Genomic DNA, 16,384 nt, shown 5'->3' with positions numbered 1-16,384 from the left:
CACTGACATGCCAAATATTGCAAGAAAATAAGGTTGCCTGTCACCTGTCCCTACCTTCAGTGTGATGTGCCATGATGTGTGCATTGAGCTGTGCTTAGTACTCGGATCATTCCTTGTGTATTGAATCAAAAGCTCAGACTGGTGATCCACAAACAGCTGATGCTGGCTGTGGCTGTTTTGCAGGAGGTGAGAGTGGCAGCTGCGTGTTAGCTTGTTCCACGAGCAATCTTGTTGTCATTTGCATCAAATTCTGCATTTTCCATGCCTGAAACTGAACAATCTGTATTACTGACAGATTTTTCAGAGGACTAACCATGTTGAATACACACAAAAATTACATGAAAACTGTGCACCGTCACTGGAGGGGGGAACCACAGACAAATGCAGGTCAAAGTTTTGAACATCCACCAGAACAGTTGCGTCACCAGTTGTTGGGTCATAAAAGTGATGGATGCTGAGGAATAGATGGGTATTGACACAGAGATCAAAATAATTAGAAGCACATATAATACATATGTAATATCATGTACTCAACTTTCTTCTGAAAGTCCAAATAATATTCCAAACTAATCCATCACACAAGTACATTCATCATAAACAATCACAATAACAGAGAGCCAAATTAATACACCACAAAGGCTCCAAGTGAACTTCACCATCAGACTGCCTGGCGTGGGACATTGTCTTCTTAATACATCTCGGTGCTGATACTACTCTCACGTGCAGCAGAGAGTGTGTGTCTATGAGCTGGATGTGGATTGGCAGGGCAGTCACATATATTAGTGTCAACCTCTGGATGTAGAATACCTGGCATGGTGTTCGTAGTGTACAACACCACAGGTAATAGCTGGTACTGAGTACCTGAGTAATGGGGATTTTTGTCACATTGAAAGTGGACATCATGAATAACCACTATACATCTTACTTCTGACTGTCATTCCCTATATCTTTAATCTCATGATTTTATATTATATTTCCGTCTGAAGTTTCTGTACTGACCATTTACTTCATACAGTTCTTGCACCTCAACTTTCTTCTTATGTTATATCATCACATTCTCAAGCTGGGTGGAATGAGTGTGTAATATTGCTATACACACATACCTGTATTTGTTGCGTAGCAATAGCTATGTGTTGATTTATTGATTTGAGTTTCATTACTTGTTTTCTCTTTGTTATATTTAAGTACATGCTATATGGAAAGTGGAAACCTCAACATTGCAATTGATTAGAAGCCAGTTTCTTCTTAAGTATACATTGCTTAAAATTTGTTTCAGATCGAGCAAAGAGTACTTGAAGAAAAAAAAAGAGTCCAAACATGTCTTCATGAAACAACATGGGACAAGCTTATGGACATCTTTGATAGAGTATTAATTGAGAGACATGTAGAAATGTTTCTTGCAGAGTTTGTGGTACTACTTTTGAACAATCAAACTGAAGACCTTGGAAGAATGTATCAGTTGGTATCTCGTGTTTTATTTGGTACACAAAACTTACGGGTCCTGTTTGAAGGCCATGTTACAGCTGTTGGACTAGGTGCCATAAACCAAATTGCTGATGTTGCTATAAATGTAAGTTACGAATTTGAGTCTAATAAATTTTCTTTGCCTTTTACTTTTTTTTGATGTCATAAAAGAACATATATGTGATAATTAATCTTTTGATTTGTTATTGTCTTAGCTCCTATCCGTCCCTACTCTCCCCCCTCCCCCTCCCCCCTTTCTCTCTTTCTCGTTACTATAAAGCAGTCCTAATTGATATCTGTCAATGTTAAGGGTGTACTTTCATGTTATTCACCACAACTAACTATTATCTTTAGATTTATTGTCCACCCATTTCATAGCCATGTTCACTGGCAGCATTCATTGGTGTGATGTCTCTGGCGATCAACATGGTTGTAACTACAGCAGTTTCACTACCAGTCATTTGTACTTCCTTTCTCACTAGGAGAGAGGGGTTGATTGCTGTGCATGTTGACCTAATATACACCATCTGTCCAAAAATTTCTGAGACTGATTTTATTCCTGGCGTATAAATGATGTCAGCTCAGTAACTATGGTGACAGCCTGAAGAAACAATTGGAAACAATAGATCTGCAGTCAACCAGTCAATTGTGAGCAGGCAGTGTTGAGTGTTGAAGTTGCAGCCATAGCGTGCCAGCATTGTGGTGTCATTAATCATAATGGAGCAGTATCTCTAAATAAAGTGTTAAACACATTCTTCAGAGTGCTTTGAAGAAGATAAAAGTGTGAGTAAAGTTTCTCCTACACAGTATGTACATGACCTGCATCATTAAAACACCATCTTAACTTTTCTCTGTTTTTCATTAATCCAGTCTCAAAACTGGTCCCAGTAAGTAGGTGTATACAACAGGACTTCTTTTTCATCCAAATTCACTTCTACATTTCTACAAATAATGCTATGTTTTGTAGTTACATGTCTGAACTTAACAACCAGGGCTCTCTGAAGTTTCCACAGTAGTAGAAAGTGTGGTTTTGTATATTTCAGTGGTAAGTTTTTTTGGGAACATCATTTCATTGTGTTTCATCACACCACAGGTTTTATCTTGCAGTGAACCCCTGGAATTCCCTGAACCCATGTCATGGAGATCATCTATAAGTGCAATAATATCTTTTATTCCCCTTCCACAATTTGAAAAAGGGGCTTAATTGGGAGATTACTTAAAATTGGCCCCTCACACTGATCCATGAGGGCATCATCTTTTATATTTTGACAGGAGTACAATTTTATGCCTATCCCAAGTTCTCTTATTGATATGAGCATTATATTCTACCATAGATTACTGAAGGTGCCTGTGCTATTTATTATTACAATGATGTACTTTTGTTGGGATTTATCTGACCTGCCTGGATAGCCAAGTGCATTGAAGTGCCCACTTCTGGTACGTAGGGGGGCAAACCTCACAGATTAATGACGTGGGCAAGTGTGCTGACCAGCTTGAATGTTGCTTTTAGATTTTTTTTCATATGCTTTTAGGTAAATACTAGGCTGGTTTCCAGGTTCTACCTCAGTTGCACAATGCACAAACAATTTGAAAAATTATGTCAGATTTGGTCATGTGATATAAACTAGATGCAAACAGAATTGGTAAGTGGAGATTTGTCTTTTGGGGGGTGGGGGTGGGGGTAGCTGGGAATAGCTGTAAAATGTTCTCAGAATTAACTAGGTCATTAATGAGGCAAGTCAGCCATTGTATCTTGCAGTCCACATGGTTTTATCAGCTTTTGTAATTAATCTGGAAGTCTTTCGGATCTTAGGAAACCCTCTTCACTCTTTTTTTCCTTTTTCTACTAATTTTTAGACTTTTCTATACAGCCAACATATTGAAAGATATAATATACAAATGTTAGAGATCAATGTTACAGTATGTGACTTACACCATTGTACTGCATTGTGTTGGTGTTAGATGTGGCTGTCTGTCATGACAGTACACCTGAAGAGTGCATTGCGGGTTGTGTGATACTGCATTTCTAACTGCCACATCACACTGGTTGTCATTGTATTATCAAGCTTCACAAATGCATGTAAAAGGACTACTGTGCTGCCATTCCCATTGCCAACCTTACATCACGCCTCTAAACACTACATGTCTGTAATCCATAATTGGAATTTCAGTCCATGTTACATTCACTGCTGCAGCAGATTCCTGGAGCAGGTAGTCAACAACTTCACTACCAGGAATTTCACTGTATGATTTTGCCCAACTGAAGATAACAGATTTGTCTTCTCCTCCCACTGACACCAGCACTTCAGTATCATGTGTGGAACAGGTTTTTCAGTCTTGCTTTCACTGAAGTTCTTCATTGTCATTAAAACAATTAGTGAAACACTGAGCTATGATGTATGAAGCAGTTGCCATATGGGAGCATAAATGTAGTGCTTTTATTGTGACCACAAGTTGCATAGTTTGGTGTTTGGTCCTGTTGGTAATTTAAATAAATCAGAATTATGTAAACCTGTAATGTAGAACACAAAATCTCCAAGATTGGTGATCTTTTACAGAGAATCAAGAACAGCTGCCAACATGAGTAACTTAGAAGTAGATATCCTTGTAGTAGTGAAGCACCTTAAATCACTTAATAAAAGCAAGTATACCAATGAGGTTACTTTCAAAGTATGCTGATGCAATAGCTCCATACTTAACAATCATTCATAACTGCTCACTTGACAAAATATGTGTACCCAAAGACTGGAAAATTGCACAGGTCACACTAATATTCAAGAAAGACAGTAGGAAAGTGTTGAGTGCTATTGACAAAGGATTCCAAACTGATTCTGTTTTTCTAGATTTCCAGAAGGCCTTTGACAATGTACCTAACAATCAGTTTGTAATCACATTGCATGCTTATGGAATATTGTCTCAGTTTTGTGACTGGATTCATGATTTCCTGTCACAAAGGTCACAGTTTGTAGTAATTGTTGGAAAGTTGTCAAGTAAACCAGAAGTGATTACTATCATTCCCAAAGTTAGTGGTATAGACCCTCTGCTGTTCTGTCTCTATATAAATGATTTAGGAGACAATCTGAGAAGCTGTCTAAGGTTGTCTGCAGATCATGCTGCCATTTATCATTTAGTAAAGTCATCAAAAGATAAAAACAAATTGCAAAATGATTTGGAAAAGATAGCTGTATGGTGCGAAAATTGGCAATTGACCCTAAATATGAAGAGTGTAAGTTTATCCACATGAGTGCTGAAATGAATATATTAAACTTCAGTTACATGATAAATCAGTCAAATCTAAATGCTATAAATCCAACTAAATACCCAGGAATCACAATTATGAACTACTTAAGTTGGAAACAACACATAGAAAATGTTGTGGGGAAGGTGAACCAAAGGTTGCAATTTATTGACAGAACACTTAGAAGATGCAACAGATCTACGAAAGAGACTGCCTACACTATGTTTTTCCATCCTCTTTTGGAGTACTGCTGCATGTTGTGGGATCCTTACTAGGTAGAGTTAACAGAGTACATTGAGAAAGTTAAAAGAAGAGCAGCATGTTTGGTATTATTGAGATATGTGGGAGACAGTGTCACTGACATGATACAGGATTTGGGGTGGACATCATGAAAACAAAGTGTTTTTAGTTGCCACAGAATCTTATCATGAAATTTCAATCACTAGCTTTCTCCTTTGAATGCAGAAATATTTTGTTGACAGCAACATACATAAACAGAAATGATCATCATAATAAAATAAGGGAAATCAGAGCTCGCACGGAAAGATGTAGGTGTTCATTTTTTCTGCGTACTGTCCAAGACTGAAATAACAGAGAATTATTGTGATGGTGGTTCAATGAACACATTGCCAGGCACTTTAGTGTGATTTGCAGAGTATCTATCTAGATGTAGAGCTGGTGATTTTTGAGCCATCAGTGTGTACTTTAATTGGTGTGAAATTTGGTCTTAAAAATATCATCAACATTTTTTTATCTAAGTGGGCATTGTGCTCATAAAACATTCCAAGTTTTACCTTTTTCTGGAATGATTTTAATGAGCATGTTACTTTACAAGCAGTCTAAGTAGCCTTATTGTCTTTGTATTAGTGTATTTAATGCATAAATAAACTTTTACAAGTGGTGGAAGAGTCTGTTAATCCAGAAGAAGTGTGTTTGAGTTTGACTGATTTGTTTGAGCTCTTTTGGAAGAAATTTTCCACAGAGGTACAGTCAGTTTAGCTGAACTGTGGAGGCCCAAACATTTCAGTTGATAGTGAACAGTCAAGGTATACCACATAGCTTGTACACCGATTTTCAGCATTGTGTACTGACATTTCTTATTTTTTTCCAATACAGATCTGTAACAACCTCGTTCAAAATCAGTGACTAGGTGCACTATAACTTATTGGAGCATTAGAGCTATGCAGATGTTCAGTCCCCATCATAATCATGTTACCACTTTGACTATTTTAATTACTGCCTTTGGCCAACAGGTAATAACTTTACAGTGAATATTTCTAAACCACTTCTTGTGAACTATTGTTTGAGTCTGTACATGGTGGTTCTCAAATGTGCCCTACAACCGTCTAGAGACTTAATCCCCACAGTGTTTTAGAAGAAGCACAAAGTAAAAATTTGAGTGTACATACATTGTGGGCAAAATTCATGTTACTGAAATTAATTCATCTCGTGTTTCATGGTACAAAGGTCTCAACAATTTTCACCATCAATTAAAGTAACTGACTGAAGCAAGTTGATAATGCTAAGTCAGATATTTTCTGCTGCCTGCTTTCCACAAAGATTGCAAAAGTATCACTGTTATGCATCTCATACTTGTTGACAGGGTATGCTAATTTTAGATGGAACATTGCTGATATTACTGCTTCCTGGTATAGGATGTCTGTAGATGGACTGATTTTATGTAACTATCAGCTATGCATTGCTTTTGGACATGTTGGTCAATACACGTGGTACTTTGTCAACGTTGTTGAACAGTTACTAGCCTTGTCTTTTCCACATCCCCTTTTCATTGGTTGATTTGTAATCAGCCTCTACATCTACATCTACATCCATACTCCGCAAGCCACCTGACGGTGTGTGGCGGAGGGTACCTTCAGTACCTCTATCGGTTCTCCCTTCTATTCCAGTCTCGTATTGTTCGTGGAAAGAAGGATTGTCGGTATGCCTCTGTGTGGGCTCTAATCTCTCTGATTTTATCCTCATGGTCTCTTCGCGAGATATACGTAGGAGGGAGCAATATACTGCTTGACTCTTCGGTGAAGGTATGTTCTCGAAACTTTGACAAAAGCCCGTACCGAGCTACTGAGCGTCTCTCCTGCAGAGTCTTCCACTGGAGTTTATCTATCATCTCCGTAACGCTTTCGCGATTACTAAATGATCCTGTAACGAAGCGCACTGCTCTCCGTTGGATCTTCTCTATGTCTTGTATCAACCCTATCTGGTACGGATCCCACACTGCTAAGCAGTATTCAAGCAGTGGGCGAACAAGCGTACTGTAACCTACTTCCTTTGTTTTCGGATTGCATTTCCTTAGGATTCTTCCAATGAATCTCAGTCTGGCATCTGCCTTACCGACAATCAACATTATATGATCATTCCATTTTAAATCACTCCTAATGCGTACTCCCAAATAATTTATGGTATTAACTGCTTCCAGTTGCTGACCTGCTATTTTGTAGCTAAATGATAAAGGATCTATCTTTCTGTGTATTCGCAGCACATTACACTTGTCTACATTGAGATTCAGTTGCCATTCCCTGCACCATGCGTCAATTCGCTGCAGATCCTCCTGCATTTCAGTACAATTTTCCATTGTTACAACCTCTTGATACACCACAGCATCATCTGCAAAAAGCCTCAGTGAACTTCCGATGTCATCCACCAGGTCATTTATGTATATTGTGAATAGCAACGGTCCTATGACACTCCCCTGCGGCACACCTGAAATTACTCTTACTTCGGAAGACTTCTCTCCATTGAGAATAACATGCTGCGTCCTGTTATCTAGGAACTCCTCAATCCAATCACACAATTGGTCTGATAGTCCATATGCTCTTACTTTGTTCAATAAACGACTGTGGGGAACTGTATCGAACGCCTTGCGGAAGTCAAGAAACACGGCATCTACCTGTGAACCCGTGTCTATGGCCCTCTGAGTCTCGTGGACGAATAGCGCGAGCTGGGTTTCACATGACCGTCTTTTTCGAAACCCATGCTGATTCCTACAGAGTAGATTTCTAGTCTCCAGAAAAGTCATTATACTTGAACACAATACGTGTTCCAAAATTCTACAACTGATCGACGTTAGAGATATAGGTCTATAGTTCTGCACATCTGTTCGACGTCCCTTCTTGAAAACGGGGATGAACTGTGCCCTTTTCCAATCCTTTGGAACGCTACGCTCTTCTAGAGACCTACGGTACACCGCTGCAAGAAGGGGGGCAAGTTCCTTCGCGTACTCTGTGTAAAATTGAACTGGTATCCCATAAGGTCCAGAGGCCTTTCCTCTTTTGAGCGATTTTAATTGTTTCTCTATCCCTCTGTCGTCTATTTCGATATCTACCATTTTGTCATCTGTGCGACAATCTAGAGAAGGAACTACAGTGCAATCTTCCTCTGTGAAACAACTTTGGAAAAAGACATTTAGTATTTCGGCCTTTAGTCTGTCATCCTCTGTTTCAGTACCATTTTGGTCACAGAGTGTCTGGACATTTTGTTTTGATCCACCTACCGCTTTGACATAAGACCAAAATTTCTTAGGATTTTCTGCCAAGTCAGTACATAGAACTTTACTTTCGAATTCATTGAACGCCTCTCGCATAGCTCTCTTCACACTACATTTCGCTTCGCGTAATTTTTGTTTGTCTGCAAGGCTTTGGCTATGTTTATGTTTGCTGTGAAGTTCCCTTTGCTTCCGCAGCAGTTTTCTAACTCGGTTGTTGAACCACGGTGGCTCTTTTCCATCTCTTACGATCTTGCTTGGCACATACTCATCTAACGCATATTGTACGATGGTTTTGAACTTTGTCCACTGATCCTCAACACTATCAGTACTTGAGACAAAACTTTTGTGTTGAGCCAACAGGTACTCTGAAATCTGCTTTTTGTCACTTTTTCTAAACAGAAAAATCTTCCTACCCTTTTTAATATTCCTATTTACGGCTGAAATCATCGATGCCGTAACCGCTTTATGATCACTGATTCCCTGTTCTGCGTTAACTTTTTCAAATAGTTCGGGTCTGTTTGTCACCAGAAGGTCTAATATGTTATCGCCACGAGTCGGTTCTCTGTTTAACTGCTCAAGGTAGTTTTCAGATAAAGCACTTAAAAAAATTTCACTGGATTCTTTGTCCCTGCCACCCGTTATGAACGTCTGAGTCTCCCAGTCTATATCCGGCAAATTAAAATCTCCACCCAGAACTATAACATGGTGGGGAAATCTACTCGAAATATTTTCCAAATTATCCTTCAGGTGCTCAGCCACAACAGCTGCTGAGCCAGGGGGCCTATAGAGACATCCAATTACCATGACTGAGCCTGCTTTAACCGCGACCTTCACCCAAATCATTTCACATTTCGGATCTCCGTCAATTTCCTTCGATACTATTGCACTTCTTACCGCTATAAACACGCCTCCCCCTTCACTGTTCAGCCTGTCTCTGCGGTATACATTCCAATCTGAGTTTAGGATTTCGTTACTGTTTACGTCTGGTTTCAGCCAACTTTCTGTCCCTAGTACTATATGGGCGTTGTGATCGTTTATTAATGAGAGCAGTTCTGGGACCTTTCTATAGACGCTCCTGCAGTTTACTATTAGCACATTAATATTGTTATTCCCTGTTGCATTTTGCCTACTCCTATCTTGCCGCGTCCCAGGAGGCGTCTTGTCGGGCCTAGGGAGGGGATTCTCTAACCTAAAAAACCCCCATGTGCACTCCACACGTACTCCGCTACCCTTGTAGCTGCTTCCGGCGTGTAGTGCACGCCTGACCTATTCAGGGGGACCCTACATTTCTCCACCCGATAGCGGAGGTCGAGAAATTTGCACCCCAGATCTCCGCAGAATCGTCTGAGCCTCTGGTTTAAGCCTTCCACTCGGCTCCAAACCAGAGGACCGCGATCGGTTCTGGGAACGATACTACAAATAGTTAGCTCTGATTCCACCCCGCGAGCGAGGCTTTCCGCCTTCACCAATTCCGCCAACCGCCTGTACGAACTGAGGATGACCTCTGAACCCAGACGGCAGGAGTCATTGGTGCCGACATGAGCAACAATTTGCAGTCGGGTGCACCCAGTGCTCTCTATCGCCGCCGGTAGGGCCTCCTCCACATCTCGGATGAGACCCCCTGGCTAAGAGGGCTCCACAAATCAATTCACCCATATGGAAGCCTCCCTGTTCATGTATTGTAGTGAACTATAAATAACATGGAATGTGCCATGCAGTGCAGTTGATATACCTTTACAGGGATTGGTCACTACTCTGCCTCTGTGTTACTGGCCATTGTTACATCATTCCTGTGGAAGAAAGGTAATCATACTGTTGAGTCTGAGTATCATAAAATTCTGTCATCAGGAAGATACAAACTATAAAGCACAAAACATTATGCTAGGGAACCACGTTCATGAATGATGCATATTCAGTCAAGTGCAGAGCAATTGGAGCAGTATGCTGGAAGAGCAACTTCTATACTACAGGCATTGCAAGGCAATTGTTTCCCAGTCTTAGTACATCATTTAATAGGTGCATTAGGAATGATATAACCTGAAGTGCTACCTGCTGCTGAAATTCATTGTGGATATGACATCCACTTAAATGTGATTTGCATCTGGCCTTGTTGTTTTACAGGACTTCTGTTTAATGAGATCTAGCGCAACTGTCTCTTTCATAAATATGGCTGTGATATCCTCTTCAGTGTATTCCATGTCTGGTGTTGTGTGTGCACTTGAATGTCTCTGATAGGGTCATTGTCACAGAGGAGATTTGGTAACAAATATTCAGCAATCTCTCCACTCTTGAGTCATTGTTCAATCATTTAGCTTTTGTGTGGATGGTATAATATCTACATCTACATGGATACTCTGCAAATCACATTTAAGTGCCTGTCAGAGGGTTCATCAAACCATCTTCACAATTCTCTGTTATTCCAATCTCGTATAGTGCGCGGAAAGAACAAACACCTATATCTTTCTAGATGAGCTCTGATTTCCCTTATTTTATTATGGTGATCATTTATCTCTATGTAGGTCAGTGTCAACAAAATATTTTTGGATTCGGAGGAGAAAGTTGGTGACTGGAATTTCATGAGAAGATTCCGTCGCAACGAAAAACGCCTTTATTTTAATGATGTCCAACCAAAATCATGTATAATTTCAGTAACACTCTCTCCCATATTTCACAAAACGTGCTGCCCTTCTTTGAACTTTTTTGATGTACTCCATCAGTCCTATCTGGTAAGGATCCCACATCGCGCAGCAGTATTCTAAAAGAGGACGGACAAGCATAGTGTAGGCAGTCGCCTTAGTAGATTTGTTACATCTTCCAAGTGTTCTGCCAATAAAACACAGTCTTAGGTTAGCCTTCCCCACAACATTTTGTATGTGTTCCTTCCAATTTAAGTTGTTCATAACTGTAATTCCTAGGTATTTAGTTGAATTTACAGCCTTTAGATTTGAATGATTTATTGTGTAACCGAACTTTAATGAATTCCTTTTAGCACTCATGCGGATGACCTCACACTTTTCATTATTTAAGGTCAACTGCCAATTTTCACACCATTCAGATATCTTTTCTAAATCATTTTGCAATTTGTTTTGATCTTCTGATGACTTTATTATTTGAGAAGCGACAACATCATCTGCAAACAACCTAAGATAGCTGCTCAGTTTGTCTCCGAAATCATTTATATAGATAAGGAGCAGCAAAGGGCCTACAACACTACCTTGGAGAACACCAGAAATCACTTCTGTTTTACGACTTTCCATCAGATCCTATGATCTGTGACCTCTCTGACAGGAAATCACAAATCCAGTCACATAACTGAGACGATATTCCATATGCACGCAATTTCACTATGACCCACTTGTGTGGTACAGTGTCAAAAGCCTTCTGGAAATCCAGAAATATGGAATCGATCTGAAATCCCATGTCAATAGCACTCAACGCTTCATGCGAATAAAGAGCTAGTTGTGTTTCACAAGAACGATGTTTTCTAAATCCATGTTGATGGTGTGTCAATAGACCATTTTCTTTGAGGTAATTCTTAATCTTTGAACACAATATATGTTCTAAAATCCTGCTGTGTATCAGTGTTAATTATATGGGCCTGTAATTAAGTGGATTACTCCTACTACCTTTCTTGAATATTGGTGTGACCTGTGTGATATATGTTTGGACTAGTTGCTGCAGGATTTTATAGATCCTGTTCCAGATGTTATATTGTATCTATGCACTTTGGTAATGTTACCATTTATGTAGCTTAGTCTACAAGAAAATGGAACTGTAAAGGTTTTCAAAGCGTCTGTAACTAATAACCCTGGTGTTTCTTTCCTGTACCTTTATGACTCTGGCGTAGCCTTATGGTTATTCTTGACATCTGAAATAGATTGGTCAGCTAGGGGCCATGACTGTGTTTTTGAATTGCCTGATTGTTGCAGGTATTGCTGCTGAATGAGTTAAGCTAATACTTTTTACAGCTATATGGAAGAGATATGACCTGATAATGTCCATCAGTTTCTCTCAGTCAGCATTCTAAAAACTGAGTTACATTTCAGATTTTGTTTCATTAGTTTCCTAATGGAAGTCTCCATAGGACTACCCAATTTTTTGCTTTGCAATAAACCAGCCTATTGAAGGGGGTGATGTTGATATTCATAATGATCCACCATAGTTGTGATATGTGTTCAGTTGCCTTACTCCGTTTAAAGATAAGAGCTCAGCTCCACATCTCCTATCTTATCCTGGAGCAGCCTACCCCTTGTACTGTTTCAGTTCCTGTTTCACATAAGATTAACAAGTTAGTCCTGCAACCATATAGTTCTATAACATTTATTAAACTCCCGTAGGGCTCTAACTCTTGAGAGTACTGTGCATATGTAGAAGTTATCATCAGTGTCCCTGCGGATCTGGCAGCCTTGACCATCACAGTGCATTACATGTCCATATGCAGCTCCTCAGTTGCCTTGGAAAACTCTACAGTCTTCAGAGTAGTCATCTTTGCTTTAAGTTGTAAGACTTTGATGTTTGAAGAGTTCCTGGTATATACTAAAACTTGTTCTGAGCAGTCAGTTTAACCTGTTCTCAACCCTTACTACATTTATCTGTATTTATTGAAGGTGCAGTCCCTCCCATGAAGTTCAATCTCTCATGATACAGATAACCTTATTCCCACTTAAAGTGTTGATTACTTTGGAAAGCTGCCTATTGTGGAGTGGGTACATCCAATCTTCATTGAAGAGAGACTGAGACAAGACATGAATGTTGTTCAGTGTACCATCAAATTTCAGGCACCGGGGCGAATTCGGACACTATGGCTTATTTGTTGCCACTGCATACAAACAAAGAGTTACTTATTTTAACATCTGTGCGCCAGTTATTTTAAGCGCAAGAATGCATTTATTGCTTTCCACAACTTTTATTTTGCATCAATGTGTTCCTAGGTGAATAACTGATGAACAGTCTCAGTGTTAAAAATCCATGCATTGTCATAAAGCGGAAACTTTCTATTGTTGCACCAAGTGGGAAGTTATTGTAACCGTAATTGTCGATGCACTCAGTAGCTAACAGCATTGAGACAATTTCTGTACAAGTTTGTCGAGTTTCTCACGCAAGGTTATAAAATAACGACAGTTTTTGTAAAACTGTGTACTGTGTGGGGTGATTTCAGACAATGCCAAGAACATATAAGAGCAGGAGAGGTGCTACAGTATGGTGTAATTATGACCCAGAACTTTTAGATAAAGCGACTGATGACCTCAGATGTTAAGTCCCATAGTGCTCAGAGCCATTTTTAGATAAAGCGGTTCGTGATATTCAGAGTGGTAAAATATCATACAGAAAAGCATGTGATTTGTATGGTATACCTAAACTGACCCTACAAAATAAAGTGCAGGAAGCACATCTGAAAAAAATGAGAGGACAGCCAGTGCTAAATAAAGAAGAAGAAGAAATGTTGAAGCAAGGTATCTTGAGGGCTGCACATTGGGGATTTCCCTTCAATAAATTGGATATTAGATATTTATTTAAAGGCTACCTTGATAAATATGGCCAAAAAGAGAAAACATTTAATAATAATATGCCAGGAGAAGACTGGGTGCATTTATTTCTCAAATGACAGTCGGAAGATCTTTCCGTTCACTTAAGCAAAAATACACTCCTGGAAATTGAAATAAGAACACCGTGAATTCATTGTCCCAGGAAGGGGAAACTTTGACACATTCCTGGGGTCAGATACATCACATGATCACACTGACAGAACCACAGGCACATAGACACAGGCAACAGAGCATGCACAATGTCGGCACTAGTACAGTGTATATCCACCTTTTGCAGCAATGCAGGCTGCTATTCTCCCATGGAGACGATCGTAGAGATGCTGGATGTAGTCCTGTGGAACGGCTTGCCATGCCATTTCCACCTGGCGCCTCAGTTGGACCAGCGTTCGTGCTGGACGTGCAGACCGTGTGAGACGACGCTTCATCCAGTCCCAAACATGCTCAATGGGGGACAGATCCGGAGATCTTGCTGGTCAGGGTAGTTGACTTACACCTTCTAGAGCACGTTGGGTGGCACGGGATACATGCGGACGTGCATTGTCCTGTTGGAACAGCAAGTTCCCTTGCCGGTCTAGGAATGGTAGAACGATGGGTTCGATGACGGTTTGGATGTACCGTGCACTATTCAGTGTCCCCTCGACGATCACCAGTGGTGTACGGCCAGTGTAGGAGATCGCTCCCCACACCATGATGCCGGGTGTTGGCCCTGTGTGCCTCGGTCGTATGCAGTCCTGATTGTGGCGCTCACCTGCACGGCTCCAAACACGCATACGACCATCATTGGCACCAAGGCAGAAGCGACTCTCATCGCTGAAGACGACACGTCTCCATTCGTCCCTCCATTCACGCCTGTCGCGACACCACTGGAGGCGGGCTGCACGATGTTGGGGCGTGAGCGGAAGACGGCCTAACGGTGTGCGGGACCGTAGCCCAGCTTCATGGAGACGGTTGCGAATGGTCCTCGCCGATACCCCAGGAGCAACAGTGTCCCTAATTTGCTGGGAAGTGGCGGTGCGGTCCCCTACGGCACTGCGTAGGATCCTACGGTCTTGGCGTGCATCCGTGCATCGCTGCGGTCCGGTCCCAGGTCGACGGGCACGTGCACCTTCCGCCGACCACTGGCGACAACATCGATGTACTGTGGAGACCTCACGCCCCACGTGTTGAGCAATTCGGCGGTACGTCCACCCGGCCTCCCGCATGCCCACTATACGCCCTCGCTCAAAGTCCGTCAACTGCACATACGGTTCACGTCCACGCTGTCGCGGCATGCTACCAGTGTTAAAGACTGCGATGGAGCTCCGTATGCCACGGCAAACTGGCTGACACTGACGGCGGCGGTGCACAAATGCTGTGCAGCTAGCGCCATTCGACGGCCAACACCGCGGTTCCTGGTGTGTCCGCTGTGCCGTGCGTGTGATCATTGCTTGTACAGCCCTCTCGCAGTGTCCAGAGCAAGTATGGTGGGTCTGACACACCGGTGTCAATGTGTTCTTTTTTCCATTTCCAGGAGTGTATTAAACGAGCTCGTGCAGAAGTGAACAAAGAGACTGTTAAGATGGTTTGCTCCAATATCAAGGCAAAGCTGGAAAATCTCCCGCCATGTGTAAAATGTCAGCAAAATCAAATAAAAAACATGTAGAATTTTAAGAAAAGGCAGTAACTGAGCAAATTCGCCCTCTATATTCTGTAACTTCGGACAGAGATTTAAAAAACACATGTGTCCAAAATCACCCCAATCCATGGGGTGACTTCGGACACTTTATTTAACTGCCTCAGATAAATATACCTACACATACACTTTCTAGTTATGGGATATTTTATTCGTTACACATATACGCTACCACTTCCATAACAATCAATTTAATCTAACAATATATATGAAAATTACAATCAAAACAACGACAAAACCGTCCAAAATCAACCCATTTGACGGTATACCATACTAGGAGAGGAAAAAAGCGTTTTAAGACTCTCCAAGCCTACACTTTCGTAAAGTCACTCACCTCAGTAATGAAATAACCTAGTCCAAATGCCAATCTTCATTAAACTTTTCCTGAAGGGTATGAAGCCATGTGTATAGAAAATTTTGAAATCATTGCCCAGCAGAGTGTTATGTTTCTCTTGAGAATGACCTGATCATTGAAATTGGCCAATTGCACATACAAATAAAGAAATTTACAGCATGTGACATAAAGTGCTTTCATTCAAAGGAAATACTGATATTAACATGTAAATGATGACATTTACATAAAGCACAATCACCTGACCCTATCAGAAAGATATTGATGAAAGAGGAAACCATAACCCCTAACATTGCTGTTATGTTATGCACAAGGAGGAACTGAAACTAGTGGCACAGGATAGCCCACATGCTTCTGTCTGCTTGAGACACCTTTTAAGGATTCTGATTCCCCTATGTCAAGAGATAAGTACTGCTACCAAAAGGCAGTTGCTGTTGCAGTTTATATACTGAATAAATTAGTGAAACATTCCTTTAACTGCTCCAGCCCATTCCTCATCTGAGTGGAGCATACCCCAATGGAGTGCTACTCTACACTCAAGTACAAGTCAGACCAGTGTCCAGCCTTCTTCCATGACAGAGTTACTGCTGAAAGGGGCATTTGGGAC

General features: G+C 40.9%; 1 protein-coding gene across 1 annotated transcript in view; it reads left to right on the top strand.

Annotated features, from left to right (window-relative positions):
* LOC126183446 (cullin-1-like) overlaps nt 1–16,384 on the top strand; it is a 230,191-nt gene that overhangs the window by 100,267 nt on the left and 113,540 nt on the right. Inside the window, exon 8 of the mRNA XM_049925437.1 lies at nt 1,277–1,570. Within this exon, the coding sequence (XP_049781394.1) occupies nt 1,277–1,570 (294 nt within the window). The remainder of the gene's footprint in view (nt 1–1,276; nt 1,571–16,384) is intronic.

The sequence above is a fragment of the Schistocerca cancellata genome, chromosome 4, assembly GCF_023864275.1.
Source record: "Schistocerca cancellata isolate TAMUIC-IGC-003103 chromosome 4, iqSchCanc2.1, whole genome shotgun sequence".
Taxonomy (NCBI): Eukaryota; Metazoa; Arthropoda; class Insecta; order Orthoptera; family Acrididae; genus Schistocerca; species Schistocerca cancellata.
This window is presented reverse-complemented; position numbering and strand designations above follow the sequence as displayed.